General features: G+C 43.0%; 1 protein-coding gene across 1 annotated transcript; it reads right to left on the bottom strand.

The window, feature by feature from the left end:
* Positions 1-18,668: 18,668 nt before the first annotated feature.
* Positions 18,669-26,372, bottom strand: LOC129097323 (protein S100-A14-like). Its single transcript, XM_054606144.1, has 3 exons — positions 26,141-26,372; positions 22,754-22,885; positions 18,669-20,346 (listed from the first exon to the last, which is right to left on the bottom strand). The coding sequence occupies exons 1-3, from the start codon at positions 26,147-26,149 to the stop codon at positions 20,179-20,181; spliced, it is 309 nt and encodes a 102-aa protein (XP_054462119.1). The 5' UTR covers positions 26,150-26,372; the 3' UTR covers positions 18,669-20,178.
* Between the last annotated feature and the right edge of the window lie 476 nt (positions 26,373-26,848).

Genomic DNA, 26,848 nt, shown 5'->3' with positions numbered 1-26,848 from the left:
GGGGGCGGCCATTATCCTCGTGGAGGATCACCTCGCCGTCCACCCCGGGGACAGGGAGCAGAGGGGTGGACATCAGCGCCTGTCCGACCGACTCCTGCTCCTCGCAGGAAGTTCCTCACCTCAGCCTCCCTCCATCGCCCCCCACAAGCTCATGCATTTCAACCTCGCAATAACCCTCCCTCTGTTTCCTCCCATCGCCAGGCTCCAGGCGCTGTTCCCAACCCACAGGGGGCCCCTCAGGCGTCAGAGCAGGAGTGTTGGAGGTGTGGGCAGCCCGGTCACTTCCGCAGAGAATGTCCACTGATGGAGGTCGGCCAGGTGATCCGGGTTGCCGGCCCGCCAGCACCCTCCTCCGGTCCAGGGGGGACATACAGCGTTCCGGTAAGGATTCAAGGGGGTGTACACCAGGCTATGGTGGACTCGGGCTGTACACAGTCCATGGTCCACCAGAACTTGGTTCGGCCCGGGGCGTTGGTAGAGGCAAAGTGGGTGGAGATAAGGTGTGTGCATGGGGATGTTCACAGATATCCTGTTGTGTCAGCTGAAATTAAACACAGGGGCAAGACACATAGAATTAGGGCTGCGGTTAGCTCCCGCCTTGCACACCCACTGATTTTAGGCACGGATTGGTCTGGGTTCCATACGTTAGTGGGGCAATGTGTGGGTGTGCGATCGCGACCGGCAGGGACATGTGGGATGTGTGCTGTGCTCAGTGGTGATGCGAGGTTGTCCGACGCTGCTGAAGGGGAGGGGGAACCGGTGGTGCCCTCACAAGGGGCCCCGCAGGTTCCCGAAATACACTCCATGGAAGATTTTCCACTGGAGCAGTCTCGTGACAATACTCTACACTTTGCCTTCGACCAAGTGATACAAATTGATGGTCACATGGTACACCCTGACACACCACCGACATACCCACACTTTTCATTGATTAGGGATAGACTGTATAGAGTGAGTCGTGACACTCAGACTGGTGAAGATATTACCCAATTGTTGGTGCCGGAAAGCCGTCGGGAAATGGTTTTCCGGGCGGCTCATTATAACCCAATGGCTGGGCACATGGGGTATGACAAAACACTAGACTGGATAATGGCCCGATTCTATTGGCCTGGGATTCGGGGAGTTGTGCGCCGTTGGTGTGCCTCTTGCCCTGAATGCCAACTGGTAAACCAACCGGCCATCCCAAGAGCTCCATTGCGCCCATTGCCACTAATTGAGGTCCCATTTGAGCGCATTGGCATGGACCTCATCGGGCCATTTCACCGGAGCACTCGAGGATATCGCTTTGTGTTAGTTCTGGTGGACTACGCAACGCGATGTCCTGAAGCGGTGCCGCTGCGCACTATCTCTGCAAAGAGTGTTGCGCAGGCACTGTTTCAGGTCATCTCCCGAGTTGGAATCCCGAAAGAGATTCTGACCGACCAGGGCACCTCGTTTATGTCATGCACATTAAGGGAACTATACGGTTTATTGGGCGTCAAGGCAATTCGGACTAGCGTTTATCACCCACAGACCGATGGCCTTGTTGAGCGCCTGAATAAAACCTTGAAGTCCATGATCCATAAGTTCATACACGATGATGTCGGAAATTGGGATAAGTGGCTTGACCCTCTGTTGTTTGCAGTGCGGGAGGTGCCCCAGGCCTCCACAGGATTTTCTCCCTTTGAGCTGCTGTTTGGCAGAAAACCACGTGGGGTTCTGGACCTAGTTAAGGAAAACTGGGAGGAGGGTCCGAGCCCAAGCAAAAACGAGATTCAATACGTCCTGGACCTGAGAGCAAAACTCCACACACTGGGGCAATGTTCACGGGAGAATTTGCTCAGGGCCCAGGAGTATCAACAACACCTGTACAACAGAGGGGCTAGGCTGAGACAATTTGCACCGGGAGATAAAGTACTTCTATTACTTCCCTCTTCCAGCTCCAAACTGCTCGCTAAGTGGCAAGGGCCCTTTGTGGTCACACAGCGAGTGGGCGATGTAGACTATGAGGTTGTGCGTTCTGACAGGGGAGGGGCAACACAAATTTACCACCTCAACCTCCTCAAAGCATGGAGAGAGGCAGAGCCTGTTTCTCTGGTGACTACCGTGAAAGAGAGGGATGAGTTGGGGCCTGAGGTGCCAAATTCCACCAATCCAGCCTCGCTCCGTTGTGAAGACCATCTCACTGTGGCTGCGTTGCAGCAGCGCTTTGCTGATGTGTTCTCCCCTCTGCCAGGACGCACCAACCTCATACAACACCATGTTGAAACTCGCCCAGGCGTGACAGTACGATCACGGCCTTATCGGTTGCCTGAACACAAAAGAAAGGTAGTTCAGAAAGAATTGGAAGCTATGCTGGAGATGGGGGTAATAGAAGAGTCCAATAGTGCCTGGTGTAGCCCCATTGTTCTGGTTGTCAAGAAGGATGGGTCTATACGGTTCTGTGTGGACTACCGCAAGGTGAATGACGAGTCACGGTTTGATGCCTATCCAATGCCCCGGGTCGACGAGCTCCTGGACCGGCTCGGCACGGCTCGTTTTTTCACGACACTGGATCTGACCAAGGGCTACTGGCAGATTCCCTTACCTCCAGAGTCCAGGGAAAAGACGGCTTTCTCCACTCCGTACGGATTGTACCAATTCGTCACACTTCCTTTCGGGCTGTTCGGTGCCCCAGCCACATTCCAACGTCTCATGGACCGGGTACTGCGTCCACACGCTGCTTATGCTGCCGCCTACATGGATGATGTGATCATCCACAGCAACAGCTGGGCGGAGCACATGCAGCGGGTGTCCGCGGTGCTTGAGTCTATGAGACAGGCTGGGCTCACCGCCAACCCGAAGAAGTGTGCGGTTGGACGGAGGGAGGTACGGTATCTGGGGTACCACTTGGGTGGAGGGCAGGTTCGTCCCCAGGTCGACAAGACAGCAGCGATTGCAGCCTGCCCGAGGCCCAAGACCAAAAAAGAGGTGAGGCGGTTCTTGGGGCTGGCAGGGTATTACCGGCGGTTCATCCCCAACTTCGCCGACCTAACCAGCCCCCTGACTGACCTGACTCGAAAGGGTGCCTCAGATCCGGTCCAGTGGACGGAGCAGTGCCAGCTGGCGCTTGAGAGGGTAAAACAGGCCCTCTGTGGGGAACCTCTTCTCCACACACCTAACTTCTCTCTCCCTTTTATCCTGCAGACTGATGCCTCGAATAGGGGGCTGGGGGCCGTTTTGTCCCAGGAGGTGCAGGGGATCGACCGCCCAGTGCTTTACATTAGCCGGAAGCTGTCTGAGAGGGAGTCTCGCTACAGCACAGTGGAGAAGGAAGGCCTGGCGATCCGGTGGGCGGTCGATGCCCTGCGTTACTACCTCCTGTGACGCCCATTCACCCTCTATTCGGACCATGCCCCTCTACAGTGGCTCCACCGCATGAAGGATGCCAACGCCCGGATCACTCGGTGGTATCTGGCGTTGCAGCCTTTTAAATTCAAAGTGGTCCATAGGCCGGGGTGCAGATGGCTGTGGCAGACTTCCTTTCCTGCTCACAGGTGGGGGGAGTAGGCTAGGCCGGACGGCTCCCCGGCCTAAGTCGGGCGGTGGAGGTGTGTGGCAGTGGGCGTGGTCTGCGCTCAGCTGCAGGCGAGAGAGGTGTGGGAGTGGTTCATGGGAACAGTGCCGTGGTGAGTTCAATCAACACAGCTGTAATGTGGTGCTAATTATGCTGAATGTACTTAAGCAGTAGCAGACGGGAGTTCGAAAAAGGAACAGTCAGACACGCGGAACGAGGACTGAGACGAGAGCGTGAAGCCAACAGAGTGGTGGCGTTCCGGGAACGTTGGACCGAGTGCGCCCGAGAAGCCGGGCAGCGAAGCGGAGCGCACGACGGTCCGCATTGTGTGTTGTATTTTGGATGAAATAAATATACCTTTGGTAAACTTACCCACTGAATTTAAAAACGAGGTTTTAAAACGAAAACGATCTACGTCCGTCCGTTTTTTAAATGATTTCCGTCCAGACTTTCTCACCTGAAAACGAATATCACATGACTATTCACGTACACTAAGCATGGGTGCTGGTGCAAACAGGAAGTACATTGGTTGCGTGGTTACAGATAATACAACAGAGTCTTACACTACTCTTTAATTAAAAAAAACAGTCATGCTTGATACTTAAGAGCTTCCTCTAAAATCTTACTCCATAATGTAGAGGGAAAAAATTATCATTTAATGTATAACCTTTGTATTAAGTGTGACTCTCTGTGTTATACTGTTTTTGTGGCCTGCGCAAAAGCATGACCGGCTCCCTTTCCGTTTGAACTATGCTCAAACCTCTGATGTCTGGCTCCCTTTCCGCTGAACTAGACTTGAACCTCTGATGACTGGCTCCCTTTCCGCTGAACTATACTTGAACCCCTGATTTTATATATGAACTGTCTTTCTTAATACAATGCCTGATCTGTATACCACACTGACGTGCTAAATGATGGAAGGTTGAAATATAGCCTAGCCTGCACATTAACCTTTTCTTGTGTGTCTGAGACAAGAGTGTGCCTTCATTTGGGAAATTCCCTGTTCTTTACTAAGTGATGTCTCTTTGTTCTATATTAAGTATGACTATCCCTTCATTGAATGTAACTATTGACTCTTTGTTCTTATGCATATAAAAACCCTGGTGAAGATGCACTCAGGACCGATTCCTCGGCAGTCGCTGACTGTCACTTTGTTGGTTTCGGTCCTTTTGCACAAAAGCTTATAAATATACAAAGATAAATTTCTCTTTGTTGGTCTCCCTTATCGGTCAACTTCCACCACACATACATTTCGTGAAAGGTTTTAGAACTTTTAGCTTTCAAACTTAGTTATAACACTGCAGGTCTCACTCCCACACAGACATCCAATTTACTTTAAAATGCACAGTTACTAAACGAAGTTTAATAGATTATGGGTCCATACATAACACCCATCTCTCACACTCGTTTCCTCGGTTTCGTTGTCTGTTCTCTCACTTGTCGCTCTGCTGGTTGCTGAAGTCCCTGGCGTAGAGAACATCCATGCTTTTGTACCTTATCAGTTATTTGTGAAATTCACAATAGTTGTGGAGAACAAAATAAGCATTTATTAGAAAAGGAAAGTCCTCCGTTTTGCATCCAGCGCCCTCCTCAAAGCCGCAAACCATGACTTCAGAAGTCTGTTCCGTAGGGCTGATAACGGCGCTGGACACGCCGCTCGCTAATCGCTCCAATAACAGCTTCTTCCTCCGCATGTCGGCAGTAGCAGAATTATTAAATGCGCAATAGCTGCTAGCAAAGACAACAAGGTCGACAACGCCAGTAATCTGTTATCCATGTTGAATTAACCTGGTAGTTGATCGATAATCAAGGCTGTTGTTGTTTTTGAAAACGCTCCTGAGGAGGGTTGAGTTTGAAAACGCCGGGTTTCCATGATAGTGTAGATGGCGGAAAACAAATTAGTTTTTAAACTATGGGTACATCCCAAGTCTCTTATTTGTCGTCTCCTCGCTCCTCGCTTGAACCGGAAGTCGTTCTGCGCCGCCATATTGACGGCCATCCCAAAGCTCTTAATACGGCACCGAGGAGCGAGGAGCGAGGAGGGATCTCCAAGGAGCCATGAGCGAGGATGCACGAGATCATCCTTTCAGGAAGTGTTGTGAGGGCCGACATGCCCCCTCATCGTTCATCAGTTATCTGATTGGACGCTGCAGCCGATGTACTGATCTGATATAACTCATCATCACTGGAGTTTCATACCAGAGTGATGACAGATCACAGATTGAACAGATTGAAAAGTTAGAAAGAGAGTTAAAGAGTTGGAGAGTCTGTCTTTATACAGACTCAATACACTTTATACATAATTTATCTTCGTTTCCATTCATTCATATGAGGCTGATAATTCCTAAGTGTCAGGTTGATGAGTTATGTAATTCCAATTTACCCCGAAACATTGAGCCTAATAAATTAATTCCAGTGTTTAGGAGAAAACATAATCATATTCTGGATTATTTAATAATGACATCACAATCTGAATTTCAAAACATACAGACGTTAATAATTAATAAATAAGACAAACGCATTTCGCCGGTAGAAATCGGTGCGCTGCGCTTATGAGCAGGACACAGAATATAGTATAAATACTCAGAACACAGTATAAATACACAGAACACAGTATAAATACTGAGAACACAGTATAAATACTGAGAACACAGTATCAATACACAGAACACAGTATAAATACTGAGAACACAGTATCAATACACAGAACACAGTATGAATACTGAGAACACAGTATAAATACTGAGAACACAGTATCAATACTCAGAACACAGTATAAATACTGAGAACACAGTATCAATAAACAGAACACAGTATAAATACACAGCACATAGTATAAATACACAGAACATAGTATAAATACACAGAACACAGTATAAATACTCAGAACACAGTATAAATACTCAGTGCAGTTTGTTAAACAGGTAACAGGCTGCAGAGAGAAATACATTTCTACTCTGGCAGTGATGATTACTTTGTGTCTTTATTAATATTAGTACAGTGATGATTACTTTGTTTCATTATTAATATTAGTACAGTGATGATTACTTTGTGTCATTATTGATATTAGTACAGTGATGATTACTTTGTTTCATTATTAATATTAGTACAGTCATCATGTGTGCAGACTCAAAATCAAAAGTCTCTCCAGCTGTTAAAGCCGACTGACAGCTGATCTGCTGACTGTGTTCTGTGTCCTGCTCATAAGCGCAGCGCACCGATTTCTACTGGCGAAATGAAAACAGACAGACTCTCCACTCTTTAACTCTCTTTCTAACTTTTAAATCTGTTCAATCTGTGATCTGTCATCACTCTGGTATAAAAACTCCAGTGATGATGAGCGATGTCGGATCAGTACGATCGGCTGCAGCGTCCAATCAAATAACTTATTAACGATGAGGAGGTGTGTCGGCCCTCACTTCCTGGAAGGATGATCTCGTGCATCCTCCTCCTCGCTCCTCGCTCCACGGTGCCGAAATAAGAGCTTTGGGACGGCCGTCAATATGGCGGTGCAGAACGACTTCCGGTTCAAGCGAGGATCGAGGAGTGAGGAAGCGACAAATAAGAGACTTGGGATGTACCCATAGTTTAAAAACTCATTTGTTTTCCGCCATCTACACTATCATGGAAACCCGGCGTTTTCAAACTTATCCCTCCTCAGGAGCGTTTTCAAACTCCGGTTTCACTGCCACTCCGGTAGAGTGCAAAGGAAGCAAAAGATATCATTTTAAAAATGAAAACAATATAGTGTGGACAGGGCCTTAGTGTGTGGAGTTGGGGTAGGTGTTGTTTGTGGGCGGTAAAGATTGTCTCTGCTTGCTTGCGCTGTTCCCAAAATTCCTGTTGTACAGTCTGTAGTGTGCAGCGTGCACTGTACCTCATGGTCAGTAGGGCCCTCCCATGTGTTGTTTCAATACTCTTATTAGGTTTGTAAATTAAACATGTGCAATCTAATAACAATCCAAATATGGGATGCACACAGACGGATTCACAGATGTATTTTGTAATGTATATATAGATGACAAAAATATTAATCAATGCACACACAAATATTTATAATCATAAATAAATGAAAATAAAATCAACATAATTTTTTTGATTTACACAAATATTTCTTGTTTTAAATAAATATAATAGTAATCCACAAATCTATGTATTGATTTGACATTTTTTATCAATAACATATTTGTATGTTGTATTATACACAAATTGGTGAACCTGCATTTAGAAACGTATTGTCATGTGTGAACTTCACTGCGTTTGTGTGTTTTTTTTAAGACTCCACTGTTGTCACTCGCAGGTAAAATCTGTAGCCAATCAGATGTCTCCTCCATTTTGAGCCAACCACATAAGCGTGCACCCATGAGGGTTTACTCTTACATCATGCACAGGGTCGGAGCCTGGGAACCGGTGGAAAGTAATCTCCCGGAAAGGGCTTAGATAGCTGGCTTTGGTGAAATGTCCAAAACATCTGACTTGTAAAGTGTTGAATCTATAAACTGTATATATTAGAAGTGGAGGTTGTCGTTGCGATGTCCCCCATTGTTTTGTTTACAGCCACCAGTTTGAAGTTATTGCCATCGTCATTTTAGACTACGGCCGTTGCCATTGTAGCGGACATCCACCAAGACATTATAAACTGAAGTGTCTGAGACAATCTGAATTTATCAACTTCCTTCAGAAACTGCTCTCACGACCTATAAAGGCACTTGGTGGTTGAACTCTGTTTTTACCCGGTGCCTTAACTATCTTAAAATAAGACTAAGATGGGGTCACTCAATGTTTAATAACCCCACTACAATTGGAAGCATCCAATTGTAATAAACAATTTAAAGAATCCTTTACTTGATATTTTAGTACTAGTCATAGTAAATTCCTATATCTTATAATCTGTATTAAAACATCTGAGTTTATAAAAGTTATCTATAGTTAAATTCTTGATAGCCAACTCTGTTTGCAATTACTTTAGTTTCCTGCCATATAACCTTATCTCAACCACAGCCAAGGACAACAGAGAGGGGAAGGAATGTTCTTTCTCCCCCTTTTCTTGTGTCTCTCACAGGACACTAATGTGCTGAAATGTTGAGATTAATGTTATCCATTCATTTATTATGCATATAGGTACTCATATATGTATATCTACATAGCTCTGTCTGTGCCATAATAACAATGTCTATCTATGTTGTGTAATTGTTGTATTCATTCTTTCTTGAATTGATCAGGTTTTAGTCAGTGATTTATATCAAACTATTTGGTATCATTCTGCAGCTGAGATAGCACCAATTTCAAATATGGAAGAATTATTACAACAAGTAACTAGTATTAATTTGGTGAAGTTAAGTATGATAAATGATGGCGCCAGAGAGGTTGGCAGCCTGTTGCAGCAGCTCTCTCCCAACTTTGCTCCTTTTACATTTTTTCTACTATTTTTATTCATTGTTGTCTTCTTTTTTTCGGTAATTGTATGTTCCTGCTTCAGCGTCTTAATTGTAGCATTTTTTCCCCTTTCTTGTCATACAATTGGAACTTTTTATCATGTTGACCTAGCCGGCGTTCCCTCCGCCCGCATACCTGAGGCGATATGGAGACAACCCCGTCGCGGAAAAAGAGCCGGAGTGAAGGTCCGGGAGAGGATGGAGAGGGTCAGGAGAGTGAAACCTTTTCTCCCCACGGTCATTATGGGGAATGTGAGGTCCTCGCTAACAAAGTGGATGAACTGTCAGCATTGGTGAGCAACCAGCGGGCCTACAGGGGGTGTAGTTTGCTCTGCTTCACGGAGACATGGCTGCATGGGAATATACCGGACAGTCTGCTTGAACTAGCCGGCTTCTCGCTGGTTCGGGCAGACAGAGGGAAACAGAGCAGTAAGAAGAGAGGAGGAGGTCTTGCTGTCTTTGTTAACTCTAAATGGTGTAATCCCGGCCATGTAACTGTAAAGGAGTGTATCTGCACTCCCGACATTGAACTCCTGGCGGTGGGTTTGAGACCATACTATCTACCGCGGGAGTACTCACATGCCATTGCTGTTGTTGTTTACATCCCCCCATCTGCTGCAGCGAGGAGCGCGAGTGACGTCATTCACTCCGTCACAGCGGGACTTCAGACTCAACATCCCAGCGCCCTCATGATGATCAGCAGGGATTTTAAACATGTCTCCCTCTCTCCTGTCCTGACCAACTTCAAACTGTATGTCAACTGTGCAACGAGAGAGAACAAGATCCTGGACCTCTTTTACGTGAATGTAAAGGGGGCTTACAGCTCCTCTGCCCTCCCCCCCTTGGAGAATCTGACCATAACCTCATACAACTTGTGGCCAACTACAAGCCACTGGCTATGCAACAGGAGGCCAGCACAAGGAGTGTTTTCAGGACACAAACTGGGAACTGTTCCAGGAGGACTACGGGGAGGACATCGAGGGCCTTTCTTAACAAAGAAATGAAGGGCCTTCTCAACAGGAAGAAGAGGGCCTTCATGGCTAAGGACAGAGGGGAACTTCGGGCTGTTCAGAAGGAGCTGAAGAGGCAGCTGCGAGAGGCTAAGAACAACTACAGGGAGAAGATTGAGGCTAAAATGGGACAGAACAACACTAAAGAGGTGTGGAATGGGATGAAAATTATGACAGGCTGCAGTCTATTTTTCAATAGGTTCGACACTACCACCACCCCGGTGTGCTCTGACAGTGAGGCTAGGTCACCGCCGAACACCTCTGCCCCCATTCACACCTCTGCTGGAGTCTCTGCTCCCCCTCCCATCTACACCTCTTCCACCTCCCCCTCTATCAGCAGACTTTTAAGACCAGAGGATGCCCCCCATACCCACTAGCCCTCTCCAGACCAACATTTCCACATCAGTGGACCAGGACAGTCCATCACTCCCCCCACCCCCTACCACGGCCAGGAGCTCACAGCTTCCTGCAAACCCCCTCACCACCCAGCCCCACCTTCACCACCATCCAGGTACAGCATCAGCTCTCCAGGCTTCAGATGAGTAAAGCCAGTGGACCTGATGACATCAACCCTAGGTTACTCAAAGTGTCCAGCACCTCTTCAATCACCTCCCTGAGGTTGAAGAAGGTGCCCACGATCTGGAAGACGTCCTGCATCGTCCCGGTGCCGAAGAAGAGTTGTCCCAGCGGTCTTAATGACTACATACCTGTGGCCCTGACATCAGACGTCGTGAAGACCTTTGAAAGACTGGTTCTGCGGCACCTGAGGACCCAGCTTACAGCTTTCCTGGACCCACTACAGTTCGCCTATCTGTCACACATCAGGGTGGAGGACTCCATCATCTACCTGACACACAAGGCCCTCTCTCACCTGGAGAAGCAGGGAAGCACTGTGAGAGTCATGTTCTTTGACTTCTCCAGTGCTTTCAACACCATCCAGCCCTCCCTACTGAGAGAGAGAAGCTGCTGGAGATGAACCTGCACCCCGACACCACTTCCTGGATCACAGACTACCTCACAGGCCAGCCACAGTACGTCAGGGTGGATGGCTGTGTCTCTGAGTCTGTAATCAGCAACACCGGCGCACCCCTCTTCACTCTCTACACCTCGGACTTCCGCTTCAACTCTGATTCCTACCACCTCCAGAAGTTTTCCGATGACTCCTCCATTGTTGGATGTATCACCAGGGACAACGAGGAGGAGTACAGAGGACTGATTGAGAGCTTCATCACATGGTGCAGCAACAACCACCTGAAAAACTACCAGAGGAACAGAAGCCCCCCTGTCCCTGTTTTCATTCAGGGAGGGGAAGTGGAGAGGATTGAGTCCTACAAGTACCTTGGGGTGCAGATTAACAATAAACTGGACTGGACACACAACACTGACGCCCTCTACAGGAAAGGACAGAGCAGGCTGTTCTTCCTGAGGAGGCTGAGGTCATTCAGTGTGTGCAATAAACTGCTCAAGGCATTCTACCAGTCTGTGGTAGCCAGCGCCCTCTTCTTCGCTGTGGTGTGCTGGGGTGGTGGCATCAGGACTGGAGATGCCAACAAACTCAACAAGCTGGTGAGGAAAGCCAGCTCTGTGGTGGGTCTGTAGCTGGACAGTCTGGAGTCAGTGGGTGAGAGGAGGATGAAGGCCAAACTCAGAGCCATCCTGGACAATCCCTCTCACCCTCTCCATGAGGAACTGTGGCAGCTGGGCAGCTCATTCAGCCATCGGCTCATTCAACCAAAGAGCAGGACGGAGCGCTTTAGACGCTCATTTGTGCCCACTGCCATCAGACTGTATAACAACAGCAGAGACCGCAGTCTGTCATCATGCTGACCAGCGCCCGTGTCAGCGTGGGTTCCTTCCTCCCAGTCCAAAGACCTAGGTTAATTGATGACTTTAAATTGATGACTTTAAATTGATGACTTTAAATTGATAACTTTAAATTGCCCGTAGGTGTGGATGTGAGCGTGAATGGTTGTCTGTCTATATATGTCAGCCCTTTGATAGTCTGGCGACCTGTCCAGGGTGAAATAAATTTAAATTAAAACTATAATAAAGGTACTTCCCAATCATCCCTGGTGCTTCTCAAACTCTCAGCTTCTGAACGGTGCATAAATCATTTGAACAAAATTTTATGTAAAACGTCAATCGACGAAGTTAATTTATCAGTCAATGAGATTGTACTCTTCAACCTATTCTTTATTCATTCCCTTTATTTTATTTATTTTATCATTTATTAATTTATTTTATGTTTAGTAGTTTAGTTATGTAGGTTGTCCAATAAATATTCAATTTATTAAGAACTGATCATTTGATTTGTGTGTGTATCAAACTACGTTAAATTAAAAATATTGCTTACATTAAACTTGTGGGGCACCACCTCTGAATAGAGGAAAATAATAAAAATACAATCAATAATTTGGCAACAAAATATCCAGTCTCAATATCTCAGGCGTAAGTCCTTATTTCATTGACCTTATAGTTCCCACTTTGAAATAATATGACAGACAACAACTTGGCGATAAATGGGTGATTTATTTCTAATAGGATTAAATGAATGGATGACAAGATTAATAATAAACAAGAATACAAATCATGAATGAATTGATTTAAAATAAAACAGGCAATATCATATCAGATAGTGAAGATAAGTTGCAGGCTCCTCTGACTCCTATCTCTACTCTACCCTGTCAATCTAAATTATTATTAATCAGAGCAATTTATCCAACACCAACCCTGGATCATAACAAGAAGAGGTCAGTTCCTACTTTGAGCAGCAGTGTCCAGATGCCTTTGCAGGAGTTTAGCCAGCTGTTTCTGCGGTCCTCTGAGTCGACTCACGTCCCTCCAAACGGAAGTTGTTCCCGTCGATGAAGCGGAGCATGCCAGTTTGAGGGCTCGCAGGAGCGTTGGTTTCTCAGCGGTCTTCGGAAAGCTCACCCAGTGAGCTGGCAAAGAGTCTCTTAATTTCGCCCCCTGCTGTAGCGAAGGGAATTGGGAAGCCGATCTCAGTCTCCGGGCTCTCTCTGTGTCTTGCTTCAGGCAGACGTTGGATTCGGTGCGGTGTTCGGAGTGGGATATTGCTCTGAGTAATTTTATAACTGAGGCTACTCGTTGATATACTAAAACTAATCTCGTTTGGCCTTAACGATAATAATTAAAGTTGATATCTCACAAGGTCAACAGACGTACACTAAAACAAAATAAGGCTTGCTTAAAACGAATAATTATAAGATGCTCAAAAGAAGTTGAGGAGAAAAGTAGTGTCTCTGCGAAAGTGTATCGAAACGTCCTCTGTAGAGATGAAATACCAGGGTGAAGGAGTGTGTGTGTGTGTGTGTGTGTGTGTGTGGGGGGGGGGGTCAAATTCTGTGGTAAATCCAAGTACCATATTTCTTTTAAACTAATTTAAGGGTTTATAAATCATAATTGAGTTATTAATACTCGTTACATATCCTGATATTAATTACTTATTATTTATTAAATCTGCTACCAGCAACAACGCTACACCATCTTTACTTTTTTCAACCACTGAACAGAATAGATCATATTAGGACAAGTGACACTGTATTTAGCTCTGGTAGCAATAGCGACCTGTCAATCACAAGGTAGCCCCGCCCTAAACAACCAAACATTGGCAGACAAGTATGTAAAGATCCCCAAAACAATCCAGACAAAGTGATACAGCAACTTGACTGAAGTTTAAACCCACAATGTGTAAGGAATGACAAACATACAGCTAGCCAATATTTGCTAACATTGAAGAGACAGCAAGTGCTATAACCGACAGGTGAGTGGTACGGCAGTGGTAACCCTGTGAATCGTTAACGCACTTTGCTCAGCTGTCATATTACTATTACATTAAACTAAGACAGGCTGAACATGGCTCCTCTGACAGAGTAGCTGCTGAAGTGCGTTAACCTTTTACTGTCACTGTTTGTACCCAGCATAAGAAAACATTAGTTAAGCTATATGTTTATGTGTATAACATATAATTTCGTTTTGGTTTCAGTCAAAGTTGAGGGTAGCAACACTATAGCACTTATGGCACAGTCTCAAATATCATCTGGCAAACAAAAACATTGTTCCAACACCAGGGTGTACAAGTAAAATGTTTGGACCACAAAAGCTAACGATGTTTCCTCCTTCCATACCAGAGTATGATATCAGCATAAACCCTCCTGGGGCGAGCTCATGTGAGTGGTTGAAAATGGAGGAGACATCTGATTGGTCTTATTGAATCGAGTGACATCAGGGGAGTCTAAAAAAAACACCACACACAAACGCAGTGAATTTCCTTCATGACAAGCAGTTTTTAGATGCAGGTTCAACAGTTTGTATATAAATGTAACAACATCCAAATTTTAAATACCAATATTTGTGGATTTCTGTTAAAATTATGCAAAACAAGAAATATTTGTGTGTGCATCAGAATTATATTTGGAATTATCTTTTTTTTAATATATGTGGATTTTGTTTACATTTATACTTAAAGATAACTATTTTTGGGTGCATTGGAAAATATTTTTGTGGAGAGAGTTATTTATACAGTATGTAAATCCCCAAATTCATTTTTAAATCTCTCTGTGTGCAATCATATTGAGACTGATCTGACCCCATATCAAAATGTCATGGAATATATTCTACTCTTATGAAGCTCATGTTTTTGTTGATTCTGTCAGACCATTCCTGATTCAATTATATAGATGATTAAGGTCAGTATCTGTCCTTCATTTAATATCACATACAGTACATTAAATTGCATTAGACTGTATGGAAGCACTAAGTGAACCGTTCTGCAAGTTGGAGCAGTCAGCTGGATCTGTAGATTCTAGTATTCAGTGACACAACTGCACTTTTCTATAAACTACATATTCCGTCAAACTGTGAACAATAATAATTCACAATGAAAATAGAAGAAACCATGCTCATGTACATGTTTTACACAGGGAAGTACACGTTAAGTGGAACAATCAGACAAAAGTGTTCACAAAATGCAGTTTTGTAATGTTTAACTGATGAACTGTGCAGTCGTAAACATTATCTTCTCATTTTCATTCCTATCTAACCAAATGTGGATTGAGACGTGACCTGAAGCTGCTCTGCCCGGTGAATTCACAGTGACATTCACTTCAGCTTGCTCTGCAGAGAAACCATGCTAAAACCCTGTCGATTTAGTGTGATTATTGTTCTTCTTTCTTTGGCAGCAGGAATGAAAGTTGGTAAGATTATTATACTTTTTTGCTGAAGTGCTGCTGTTAAATGTCTCTCCTTGTTTCATTTTGGTGAAGTCTCTCAGGAAAACCAAATGATTCACATTTCTGATGGTAGGAAATCCCTATTAAAGGGGGTATCGACATACCAAGTAAAACATTGGGCTGTTTTGACTTCCAATGCATGAGCATATATGGGCAGAACTATTGATTACTCTTATCATCACAAGGCAGCATTTTACACTGACTGCCTGAAAACCAGTGGAACAGAAATCAGACAATAACTTTTATCTAATAGCTTCTTTGTCATTACAGCTTGGAGTGTTCAGAGGACTCCATTCGGCTCTGGTCTAGAGAACAGGTGAGACACCACATAATGCAACATATTGATACTTTTTTTGTGATAAACCTGACATGACTATTAACATTATCTCTAAGGGGAATCAGCTGCACAATATAACATTGAGTTAATGTATTTTATATACTCTACACATGTACTAATACATATCTATACAAAAACTATTCTATCAGTCAACATCAGAGTTACAGGGATGCTATATCTTACATCTATACAATCATATCAGGCACATATTAGGGCTCTGTCCTTTGTATATTGTTTAACTGTTCCAGACTAATATGCTCATAAAAATATGTATTGTCATTGTGAACATGTTAGCATGCTGAATTTAGCAGATGTGTCAAAGCACACCCTCAGAGAGCCGCTAGCATTGTTTGACGCTGTAAAAAGATTGAGGTCAGCTCAACATTGATCGTGTCGGTTTGTAGCTACATGTCACTGGCGTCTTTTAGAAATTCCTTGTAGGTTTATCCTGTTGCTTTGACACTCATAGTCCAAACATTGCATTAGGCGAGGAAGGAGAAGCTGTGATGGGACCTGAAGGTAGCTTTTTACAGTCTACTGTAAGTTCTACTTGCTGTGTACAAATTAAACAAGGCTTAATGCTAACAAAAAATGTCTCATTAACACAATAAACTCGAAATCATTGTCTCTGAAAAATCCCCACAATCAAACTGGAAGAATGTGCTTATCAGAGGGCATATTATAAATCATACTAATTTAAGTGAGTGCATTGATTTGATCCACTGGCTTGTGATACACCTATATCACTTATCTATTTCCAGGGAATATCTTCAGAGGATTCCACCAAGGTTTGACCCACTACACCCTGATCCTGGAGATGCTGGAAAGTGGCCAACTTATACTTACAGAAATACCAGGTCAAAACTAATGAGTGCAGTCAATACAAGAGTAGATTTGTGGTCTAGAGAATCTCTGATTTTGTCTGAATTGTGTCAGATTGTCACTGAGTCCTGGAATCCTGTTTTTAATGTACTATGTTCCATTTATCAGACAGAACCTGCTTGTGTTAGAGATACTTGTCTCATTAAGGAGGCCTCACTGGTTTATTTGACTCAGGCAGACAGTTTAACATTCAGCTATGACACATTTGAGACAGAAATGATGTCTAACCTGCAACATATGAACTTTGTTGAAGGAGATTACACTAAATACAGCCACCAGACTATAGTTATTATGGATGAGGACCCTGTAGTGTTTGAGGCAGCCACTTACCTCTTTGAGAGGCATCTCACTGTATCAACTTTACTGAGGTACCAGAAGGGGGCGCTACATATGCTCAGGGGAAGCCATGTCTTTTCCACTAAAAATCATGATGTCATACTGGTTGGCCATGGCAGCAATGGTGCAAATGGCGCAGCCCAGCTATCTGCTTATGGCCCAGAAGAACTTGCAAGATTTGTGTCAACCTTAACAACTGACAGCATTTTTGGCCATCTTGGCACCATCAGCCTTATCAGCTGCAACCTTGGAAATGACCTGCACTTTATTTTGCAGCTGCTACACGTTCTCCGGTCTCTCAATGTGGAAACTCAGCTACACCTACACAACTCCTTCATGTCTGTTAGTTCTGACGGGGTAATAATGACTAGGACTGATGGAGTCTGGAGGTCCCATGACCACAACAGAAGAGTTATTGCTGAATTAGACATAAGAGGTGAGCTGGTTATGAGGGTGGAACTTGGCTGTGCAGGGCCAATGTTTTCTGATTATGAAGGAAATGTTTTGTATCTCCAGACACTGGAGTGGCCAAGTCACCCTCAAATGTTTGTTCCAATGGAGCTGCGCAAAAAGTACCCTTCTATAGATTGCCTTGAGGGGCTTACTTGGAGCTTATTCTTTGAGGAGAATGAAAGAAGGCGTGCTCCTGACTACGTCCCAGACGAAAGACTCCAGAAAGCAATTTGGCTTATAGTGCCAGGACCAGAAGAAAACAACATTGTCTTGAAGCATATCAATAACATTCAGGATCTACTTGTGGAGATACGATACAATGCCAAAGAGGAAGTTGCATCAGACCTTTACTACGTTCTCAATGAATGCATTTACAAAGTACACAGGAAAAATCTAAATGTAACTCTGGCAGGCAAGTTCATGAACACTGACAATCAAGCTGAAATTGAATATTTCCGTCAGAATTTCAGTGAGCAGCTGGGTGAGTTTTCCCTGCAACAGCTGAGACAGGGTCTCAAAGCTTCCAAATTCAATGACTTCTGTCGCCAGACTTTCCAGTTCCAGCAGTGTAACTACAACTGTGAGAGATGGGGTCGTTACTTCATGGCTGCAGTGTTTTCAGCATCTGTGTTTAACTTCAGAACCTTCTCGCTTTTCCTTATGAGCGTCATAGGTTGTGAAGTAAGCCGGTCACGGGGGACTGACAGCCCCCTGTGCACAGCCTTTGTTGGAGTTGACCACCCCATGGTGACTGACCAACCATGGCCTGAGCATCTGCGACGAGGATTCTATGGCTGTACAGTTGACAACTATGAAATGGCACCGCGGAACAGACAGATTTGGTTAGATCAGGTTGTTGCAAAGGAAAATGCCCTGTACATCAAATCAAAACAGCTGATGAATGCTGTCGACCATGACGAGCAAACAGAGCTGGATATCTTTGGGAGGGTTAAAATCATGAATAAGTATGTGTTCTCATCTTACCTTGAATTCTTTCGAGGTGCACCAGAGGGAAAGAAACTCAAGAGAGGATGTACTCCCTCTTTCCATGAGAACTTAGATCCATAATGCTGGAGTAATGTTGGATTACAGTAGTTCATCTCACTGTGTTTTTGTTCCATAGTTGACTTTAGTATTCTTTAATACAGAAAGGTCTGACACAGATGTTGTATTCTGACTGATACTGATATGATACTGCAATATAGTGCTGCATAGTCTACTTCTACTGCTTCAGTTTCCTGGGATTGCTTCACATGATTGTTTAAATATCTCGGCGAGTGGGAATGATCCTGATAATGTACTAAATTAAAGCATTAAAACATAAATGTTACAGTAGATCATTTCTCTTTTTCATATAGACTACTTAAACTGTGAGGAATTTATTTCTTATAAATCAGTAAATGATTAAAGCATATTCAATTGCAGTACTGGTGATTTCTTTGTATGTTTATTACATCATTTTTCTAAAGGTGTCACACAGGTCAGAATACAGAGAATTACAAAATATAAATACATAGAAACTGCAGGATCGCACAGTGTTAAGCATTACTTGTAGAAAAAAAGCAAAGTCAAACATACTGACATTTAGAATCAATCCAAAGTACACTTTTGTGTTTGGTTACGGACTCACACAAGGTCAAATTCAGATGATTAGTATCACGTATTTAAAGACAATTTAAAATTGCTCTTTTAACTGTCATTGCTAAGACAATAACAGATACTGTAAATTGGAGTCAATTCTGCACAAAGAAAGATATTCTAAATGGTTCAAAGCTTTTGAAGTAATGGTGTTCTTCCTCAATGTTTCTACTGATCAACTCTGTTGGGTGATATGCTCTCATACTGATGTGCCTTCAAATGGTCCTCACGAGCACTCCTGAAGTCGAACCTGACTACACTTTAGTACCCAATAGAAACTGTGTGGTTCACCAGTGAGATGACAAAGACCCTATTCTTGTTACCTTTTTAAAGTGCAAAATGATGTTGAATCTTTTACATTTCAAGGTCATGTTTCCATTTGATGATAGACCATTAACATGCCAGTTTGAGCTAATTGAAAATTTATTTATGAAGTTGTGAATACTATTATTAGTTTGAAGGCACCATGATCAATATTATACATGCAAAAAATGCAGCAAATGAGGAAATGTGACTGTTAATGACCACATCATTGCCAGGTGCCTTTTTCACCAGTTAAATCCAAAATGAGTGTAAGTGCCTCCGCTTGTTGAAATGTGTAATAGGGTTTGAAAGGTTCAATATGCATCAAACTAATTTGAAGGCAGAAGTGTTAATAGCTGTTCCCTACGTCCCCACTGAAAAGCCTGCTGTGACAGAAAGATGAAAATGATGGAGGGGGTCTCTGACGCTGTTAGAACATTCGACAAGCACTTCTTTTGAAGCCTACGGACATGTTTATATGGATGACACGGCGTACGACCAAGCTTACTTTCAGAGAGTTATGTTGTTGTCAACAGTTTGATTGCCTATTATAAAATGTGCAGTGTGTAGAATAAAAAACACACTGCCAGTACTTAATTCCTGATCACCAAATGGCTAGAAATAGATGTTATCTGGGACTACGTATAAAGATGATTAGATTATTTTATTGTGTTAAAAAATATAACAGCATGCAGATTTGGGACAATGTGAGAATTTAAATGCCAACTAGACTGAATTTAAACTTTAACTGGTGCAAAGGATGCTGGGCAGTATACTGGCACAAGTATGGTGTTGAAACCTGTCAGATAAGAGATCATATTATTTAAAAACTGTAATGTTTGAGTCAGAAAAGTTGGAAATAGCTTGCTTTTTTTGTACTATACTTTGTATTTTGTCTGACACCTGATTAGGAGAGTGATGTGCATATTGTTATTCTGTTTAGTTAAACTCCATGGCAGAAACTCAGAGCTGATCTGTTGGGCTGAGAGTTTGCTCTTCACAGGAGGATGCAGCGGCATGAGGAGCCCATCTGGTTGCTGAGGATACTGTGCTGGTTAGTGGCTACTGACTGGATTAAGTTCCAGAAATGCTTGAAAGAGATGCCCTCGCCATCACCAACACCCATCTTCCGCAGGATTTCACCGAACCCCTGGTCTGTGCCGCCCTGTTTGGTCATCATAAGCAAAGCAAAACAGTTCGAAATTAGTTGTGTGTTCACTGTCGAAGTCAAGGCGCTACCCACTAATCAAATCTTTATGCCTTCACAAAAGGATCACTCCACTTCTAACATTGTACTCATCAAAGTTTCAAAGCTGACATTGGGGAACATGGTGACATTGCTTAAGAAAAGTTGGATGAGGCAAGAAACAGGAGCCAGAATTTTCCCCAGACTAACCCCACCCAGACTTTAGACAGTAAAAACACAAGTTTTTATTTCCATATTTGATGATCTAAAGGCAGTGTGAAAGCCTTTCCCACATTTCCAGGAATGTAATTCTGGTGGAAAAAAATGAAATACATTTCTTTCAATAGTAGTTATGGAAAGTAGAAATTTACCAGATTGTTAAAACCCCACAGTGAACTAAAGGTAAGAGAAGCAAGCTTGTGAGTGGAAGGTTGCCTATTTGATCCCCAGGCAGGATATAATAATAATAATAATTATTATAATCCCTCATTGCACAGGAAAACTAAACTGCAATGGGTTTACAACAGACAGTTGGTTTGCTGTTCCACATTGCTTTGTGTCACCTGTAGGCTTAAAACCTGTCTGACCATCTGACCTCTTGTGAACTCCCCATGTTTTTATATATATATTTATTAGGGGTTTAATAGTTCACAAAATTCACAGTTCGGTTCAATACGGTACAGTGGTGCCACGGTTCAGTACGATTTCAATACAGAAGTAGAAATGCGAGGGAAATTTCCTTGATTTTAAAATATTTGTATTTATAAAAACTCTTTTTTACTTTAAACAATGATTAATGTGTGTATCTCCCATTCAGTGGTGAGGTAATGTACCGTTACAGTCATGTCGCTCTGTGTAGACCTTTACGTCCAGCCATCTGTTGTCAGAGCAACAGCGGTAATCCGGACATTTGGTTCTCTATTTGGGCTTTTATTTTCTTGTGCATAACAGGAATTACAGTCTGGCTGGAATGGGCTCGTGAAGGAGTAGTGTAACGGGACTCATTAATATTAAGCATGTTCTTAAAGCATGCGTTTTCCATTTACAGAGTAGGGTCTCATATCCACGGCTATAAATGTACTATCCGCGGTGGTGATATCTTTATCCCTGTTTGAATCAGTATGGAATAGCAGCCTAAACGCTGCGGAGATAGTTTGTATTGTGTGTGCTGCTCCTGGTTTTCCTGGTCAGATAGGTTAGTGTAGCTGCCTCACCGGAGTAGAATGGTTTTCTTGTATAATTAAATGGAAGTCAAATCATGGTGGTCATTCAATTGCACAAATCCTGTATAGGTATGAAAGGTATAGTTAATTTCTTGACATTTTAGTGAAAATATTTGAATTATTCTACATATTATGTTATATATGCACACACCACACACCACTCACCAACAAACCCCCATCTCCCCTCCCTCCTATAAAACCACATCTCCCAACTGTGCAGACTTCAGACTGTGGACAGTGAAGTAGCAGTTACCCTTTCAATTAGCCTGTGAATAGCTTATTTTAATGGTTAGCATACACATATCCCAACCAGGCGGCAACCTCCGGTTCTGCTGATAGAAACCAATGCGGTCTTAAAACTTGCATTCTCTCTGCTGACCAGCAAGGGGCGACTCCTCTCATTGCAAAAAGAAGTCTGATTGTATGGAAGTCAATGAGAAAGTGACGCTACGTCTAACTTGATTTATTACCTCAGTAAACATTGTAAACATGAGTTTATGGTCTCAATCTCTAGTTTCAAGTCTTCTTCAATACAGCATGATGTCCAATTAGCAAATAATGGTCCCATTTAGAGTCAAATAGACCATAAAACGGAGTATGCTTTAGGGCGGGGCTACCTTGTGATTGACAGGTTGCAGTCGCTACCAGAGGCTTATATGGCGTCTCAACATCAATCCTTCTATTTTTAAGTCCACAGAAAAAAGAGAAGTGGCTTGAGCTGGGCTGTGATTGTAAAAAAGCTACTGTGGTAACAGAAAATGACTAGATGTGTCTTAGTCCCCCTTCACATGTTGATACTTTTTTCAAATTCTAGAGGCATATTTAAAAACAATATATAATAATAATAACAACAACTGTGTAAACTCTGGGGTTTAGTTACACTCTAACAGGCGTCAACAATTATGTTAAAATAACACAATTTCAGAGGTATACTACTTTAACAAACCTTGATGGTAAATGAAATCAAAACTTAGATGATGTTAACTGAGCCAATATGATCTACAGGTTGTTTATGTGTGTGAATGAGGCCTATAGGACTCTGCTAGTGAGGATGTTTTTGTGTGAGAGGAGTAATGTGAGGTGTGCAATGCAAGACCCAACTGCTGCAGTCAATAGCAGGCCAAGCTGAGAGTGAAGCAAATGGACACTGCCAGCAGTTTTACCTTGACCAGATTAGGCATCTGGGAGGACAAAAGACCTTTGAATTCGTCAGTTTTCAGAGTTGGACCATTGTCAGCTGAAGCAGAGTGGAACTGGGTGACCAGTGTGTTGATGGCTTTCTCCAGGTCTGAATACTGGGGAGAAGAAATGGTAGGAAGACAAATGAAATAGGATGGTCAACATACCTAGATCTGGTGATTTAGGGGCATTGCCCTCTGACAGTTTCCATACGGCTTATTTTGAACTTGCAGTTTGGACAAATTGTGACACATGTGGTTTGTGTGTTACAGTCTATGCTGCTGTGTGCCGACGTACAATTATTTTTTTCGTGTATAAATGTGACCAGCAAAATATCAGAAAAGTGAAATAATAATAAATAAACTGTCCTTTTGTCGCAACCATTTTAAAGAAAGCAACATAATAAAGCCTTGGAGGGCAGAAGTGATGAACCAGGTCAAAGAAATATCTCTGTTAGGGATGTTCTAGTAAAGCCAACACACCCTCAAGGTGGCAGGGATCAATTCATTAGTCAACACTACACCTGGCCTTCTGTAGGCTGGGGAATTTTGACATCCAAATGCAGAGGAGAAATTAGGGAGCACGCATTTCACCAGCACACAGAAGAGGCCTCAGTGTCAGGAAAACAGCTGAAACTGGAGTGTAGGAAATCTGTCTGTGCAACAATATATCTGCAGTAGAGTTTGAGCAAAAGTAGAGCAAATCAAAGGGTAAGCATGGGCTATTTGAGTTTGAGGACAAGATTTTGAGGAAAAGCATTACAAAGTCAGAGTGTGAAATCAATAAGACATGCTCAAATTGAAAGACCACACTCTTGAATAAGGATAGGGAAAAAACTTCATAGTTAGCTAGCTATTTGCATTAGGCAAATAAACAGTTAAGTTGTTTTAGCAGCCCTGAAGGACTTTATAGCTAATGGCAGAATGGATTTGGACTTGGCGAAACAATATAAGCTTGGTATGTCTTGATACATCTTTTCAAAATAAACTTCCGTGATGAAATTGATTATATCCGTGACCACCATACATGAGTCAAGTGACTAACAACACTAAAAACTCAGAAGACTATAGTCTGACTTGAAAATATGTCATTGCTTACTTTTAGTTTTTAGGCAAATGAAAATAGCGGTCTCTTGGACAAAAGTCTGGTTTTGTTTGAAGCTTTTGTACAGTTGCAGAAATGTTAAACAGATAACCCATGAATATAACCCACCCTTTATTTGATCTACCCGAGTTCATGCAGTTAGCTTTATTGCTATATTTTTAAAGTCTGTAAAAACTGTTGTTTATACGTTTCCTATATTTTTATAAGGAAGGAAATATCAACCGCAAGGTCCATTTAGTAACTGATATAGAGCTTTTCAACATGAGCTTCCTCAACAAAATGGACCTTTAATTGCCTATTTGTAGTTATTTTACTGTTGATATTTCCATCATTCAGTATTGCAATTTGTAAGAAATGTACAAAGTGTTACGACGGTTTAAAGTAATATTCATGATTTCTTTGGCCACTTGCAGGAAACACACAAACCTAAACACAGCGTAATATCATGTTATATAAAGTAATTTCATAAGTTATTATGATGAACTTTGTAGCTAACGGTTCCTTATGTATACACCCATCAGTTACAGACAACATGATCTTTCATTTGGAGTGGTGTTTGTGCCCACCTGATCAATGTCGGCCCATATTTCACTCTCTTTTAGCTCTTTTTTTGGACTCTGGGAGTCCTGTCAATTTAGCTAAATGCTCCACTTAGTTCACCAGCTAGTCTCTGTGTTTGTCTGCTGCTGATCAGGTAGTGTACAGTGGACGCTAAAACTATTACTAACAGCTATAAGACTAAATAGCTGTGTCGAACTGCAGAGTTGGTGAGAATTCTCTGCAATATCTTTCAGTCATTTGATTCAGTGTTGAATTCACTGTGGCTTAGAACAGCATTAAAGATGGTTGACTCCCCAAATGTATTCAGTGCATGAGGGCCAACAACTTTGTCAAAACCACACCCTTTCTGACGGATGTACGCAAGCTGCTGCAAGCCCACTTCACCTCAACAGAAACTATCCCAGAGTCTGAGAGCACCAATATCCTGACTGAGGACAAGCCAACGTGTTTACTGTAGAACACTTCTTTATATTCACCCAAGTATCACCTTAAGGTTATATTACCCTAAAGATACCAAATGTGTCTCTGAAATAAAAGCAGGAGGCTTAGTTAGTTTAATGGCAGAAATTAGTTGTTTATATTTTTGGACTTTGGACGTATTGGAATGTTGAGCTGTGGAGAAGCCTTATGGGATTTAGTTTCAACAAGAACAGTTGAAGACAGACTGTTTTTTGTCAGTGCTCATTGCCACACCCAAATCCCTACATTTCTTTCCAGCTCACTGTACACATCAATAGTCAGGTAAGAGTTGAGGTTGTTTTGGGCCTTTATAATAAAATGAAACAAGTTCTACAGCATTCTCCTGTCCACGGGCTCCAGTGCACCATTGCTTGTTCCCATTGATGTTATGTGGCACAATGTCACTGTAGTCTATGTTAGATATGCACTGGTCCTGTGAGACCTTTTTTTTTCTTTTCGGGACAACCAATAGGTGGCACAGTGGCCCCTCCCAAGTGAACATCCGGATTCAGAATTAGCTTTCTTAGCCAGGTTGACTACACCTGCCAGGAATTTGACTCAGATTTTTTGTTGCTCTCAATGTACTTACACAGAAATAGAAATGCATGATGGGTTATTAACTTATGATTAGGCTATTTATCAAGGACAAACATGTAACAGAATGAGACAGGTCCTATAATAAAGAGGATGCCAGGCTGCATTGCACAATGGTGTCTTACATACAACACACACGGACAGGTGGATGAACTCCACCTACATTAACACTGAGACACGCCCATGATGAAGTGATATTAAAAATAATCAGAGCTACACACGCTCTGCAAAATATATGTTGTTCATAATCAACTGTAATATTCTCATAGATGACCGATGCTTCTAGTATGTGTAATAATATAATTTCTACATGAATCACGGGACTGACTGCTTCAGAGGCGCTTCTTCTCAGGGAGGGGCAGCTAGCAGCACACGGCTCGAAGAAAGAAGTGGAAAAGTGTCTGTTTCGTAAAACACGAGCCAACAACTCCACCGATCCGGGGAAAGTTGCTCCGCGCTCACTTTTTCCCTCCTGGCGTGAAATGTTGCATTTTCAGCAGGAAACCGTTCTTTGAAGACTCGTTGCGCTCAGTTTCTCGACCATCTACTGAACTAACTGACTGTAAATGTTTCAAAAGTCAACATTTCTAAACTGTGTCGTGCTTAACTCAGATTTAAGTAGTTAGTTTTAGAGCTCGAGTGTTGTTTCTTACCTGAGACATGTCGACTTTTTCTCTGGTCACTTTTCTTCCTGCTGTCTGCCTCGCTGCCTTGCTGTTTGTGTCGTTGGAGTGTTACTGACAGACAGTCAGACAGACAGTCAGCCCCTGGCAGCGTTCCTGGATCCTCCCTCTGCATGAGAAAAAAGCCAGGAAGGAGCAGCAGCCGAGGCGCTCCCTTCCAGCCACCTCCACTCATACATGATATTAAGCTAAAACCTTTACTTCACCTGTGTGTGTGTTTAGTTGTTTAGACAAACGAATTGTTAGAGTATAATCCTGGTTAAAGGAACGTGTTGGGGTATAACAGTGAGGCGCAGCTCACATTCAACTGACAACTAATTCCACATCTGGAAACCTTTAGTAAAAGTTGGACGCTGTTGGTTTGCGCAATACTGCCTGCAAGTTGAGGCTGGTATTCTACTTTTCCTCCCGACTGTCACAGTGTTAACCTCTTCACTGCTAACCGTTAATGCGACACCAGCTACCTTTGATAATTGAGGTTTATATGCAGACTTTGTGTGAGACATTTAAGCAGGTATGTTGTTAAGAACGTTTTAAATAAAAACAAAAGTTAGAAGGAAACAGGCGCGACCACATTCTTTCTATCCTGTTTTATGACTTCACTCAGTAAGTGTGTGTGTGTGTGTGTGTGTGTGTGTGTGTGTGTGTGTGTGTGTGTGTGTGTGTGTGTGTGTGTGT

Source organism: Anoplopoma fimbria, chromosome 10 (assembly GCF_027596085.1).
Source record: "Anoplopoma fimbria isolate UVic2021 breed Golden Eagle Sablefish chromosome 10, Afim_UVic_2022, whole genome shotgun sequence".
Classification (NCBI taxonomy): domain Eukaryota; kingdom Metazoa; phylum Chordata; class Actinopteri; order Perciformes; family Anoplopomatidae; genus Anoplopoma; species Anoplopoma fimbria.
Note: the sequence above shows the minus strand (reverse complement) of the source record. Positions and strands in the feature narration are given on the sequence as shown.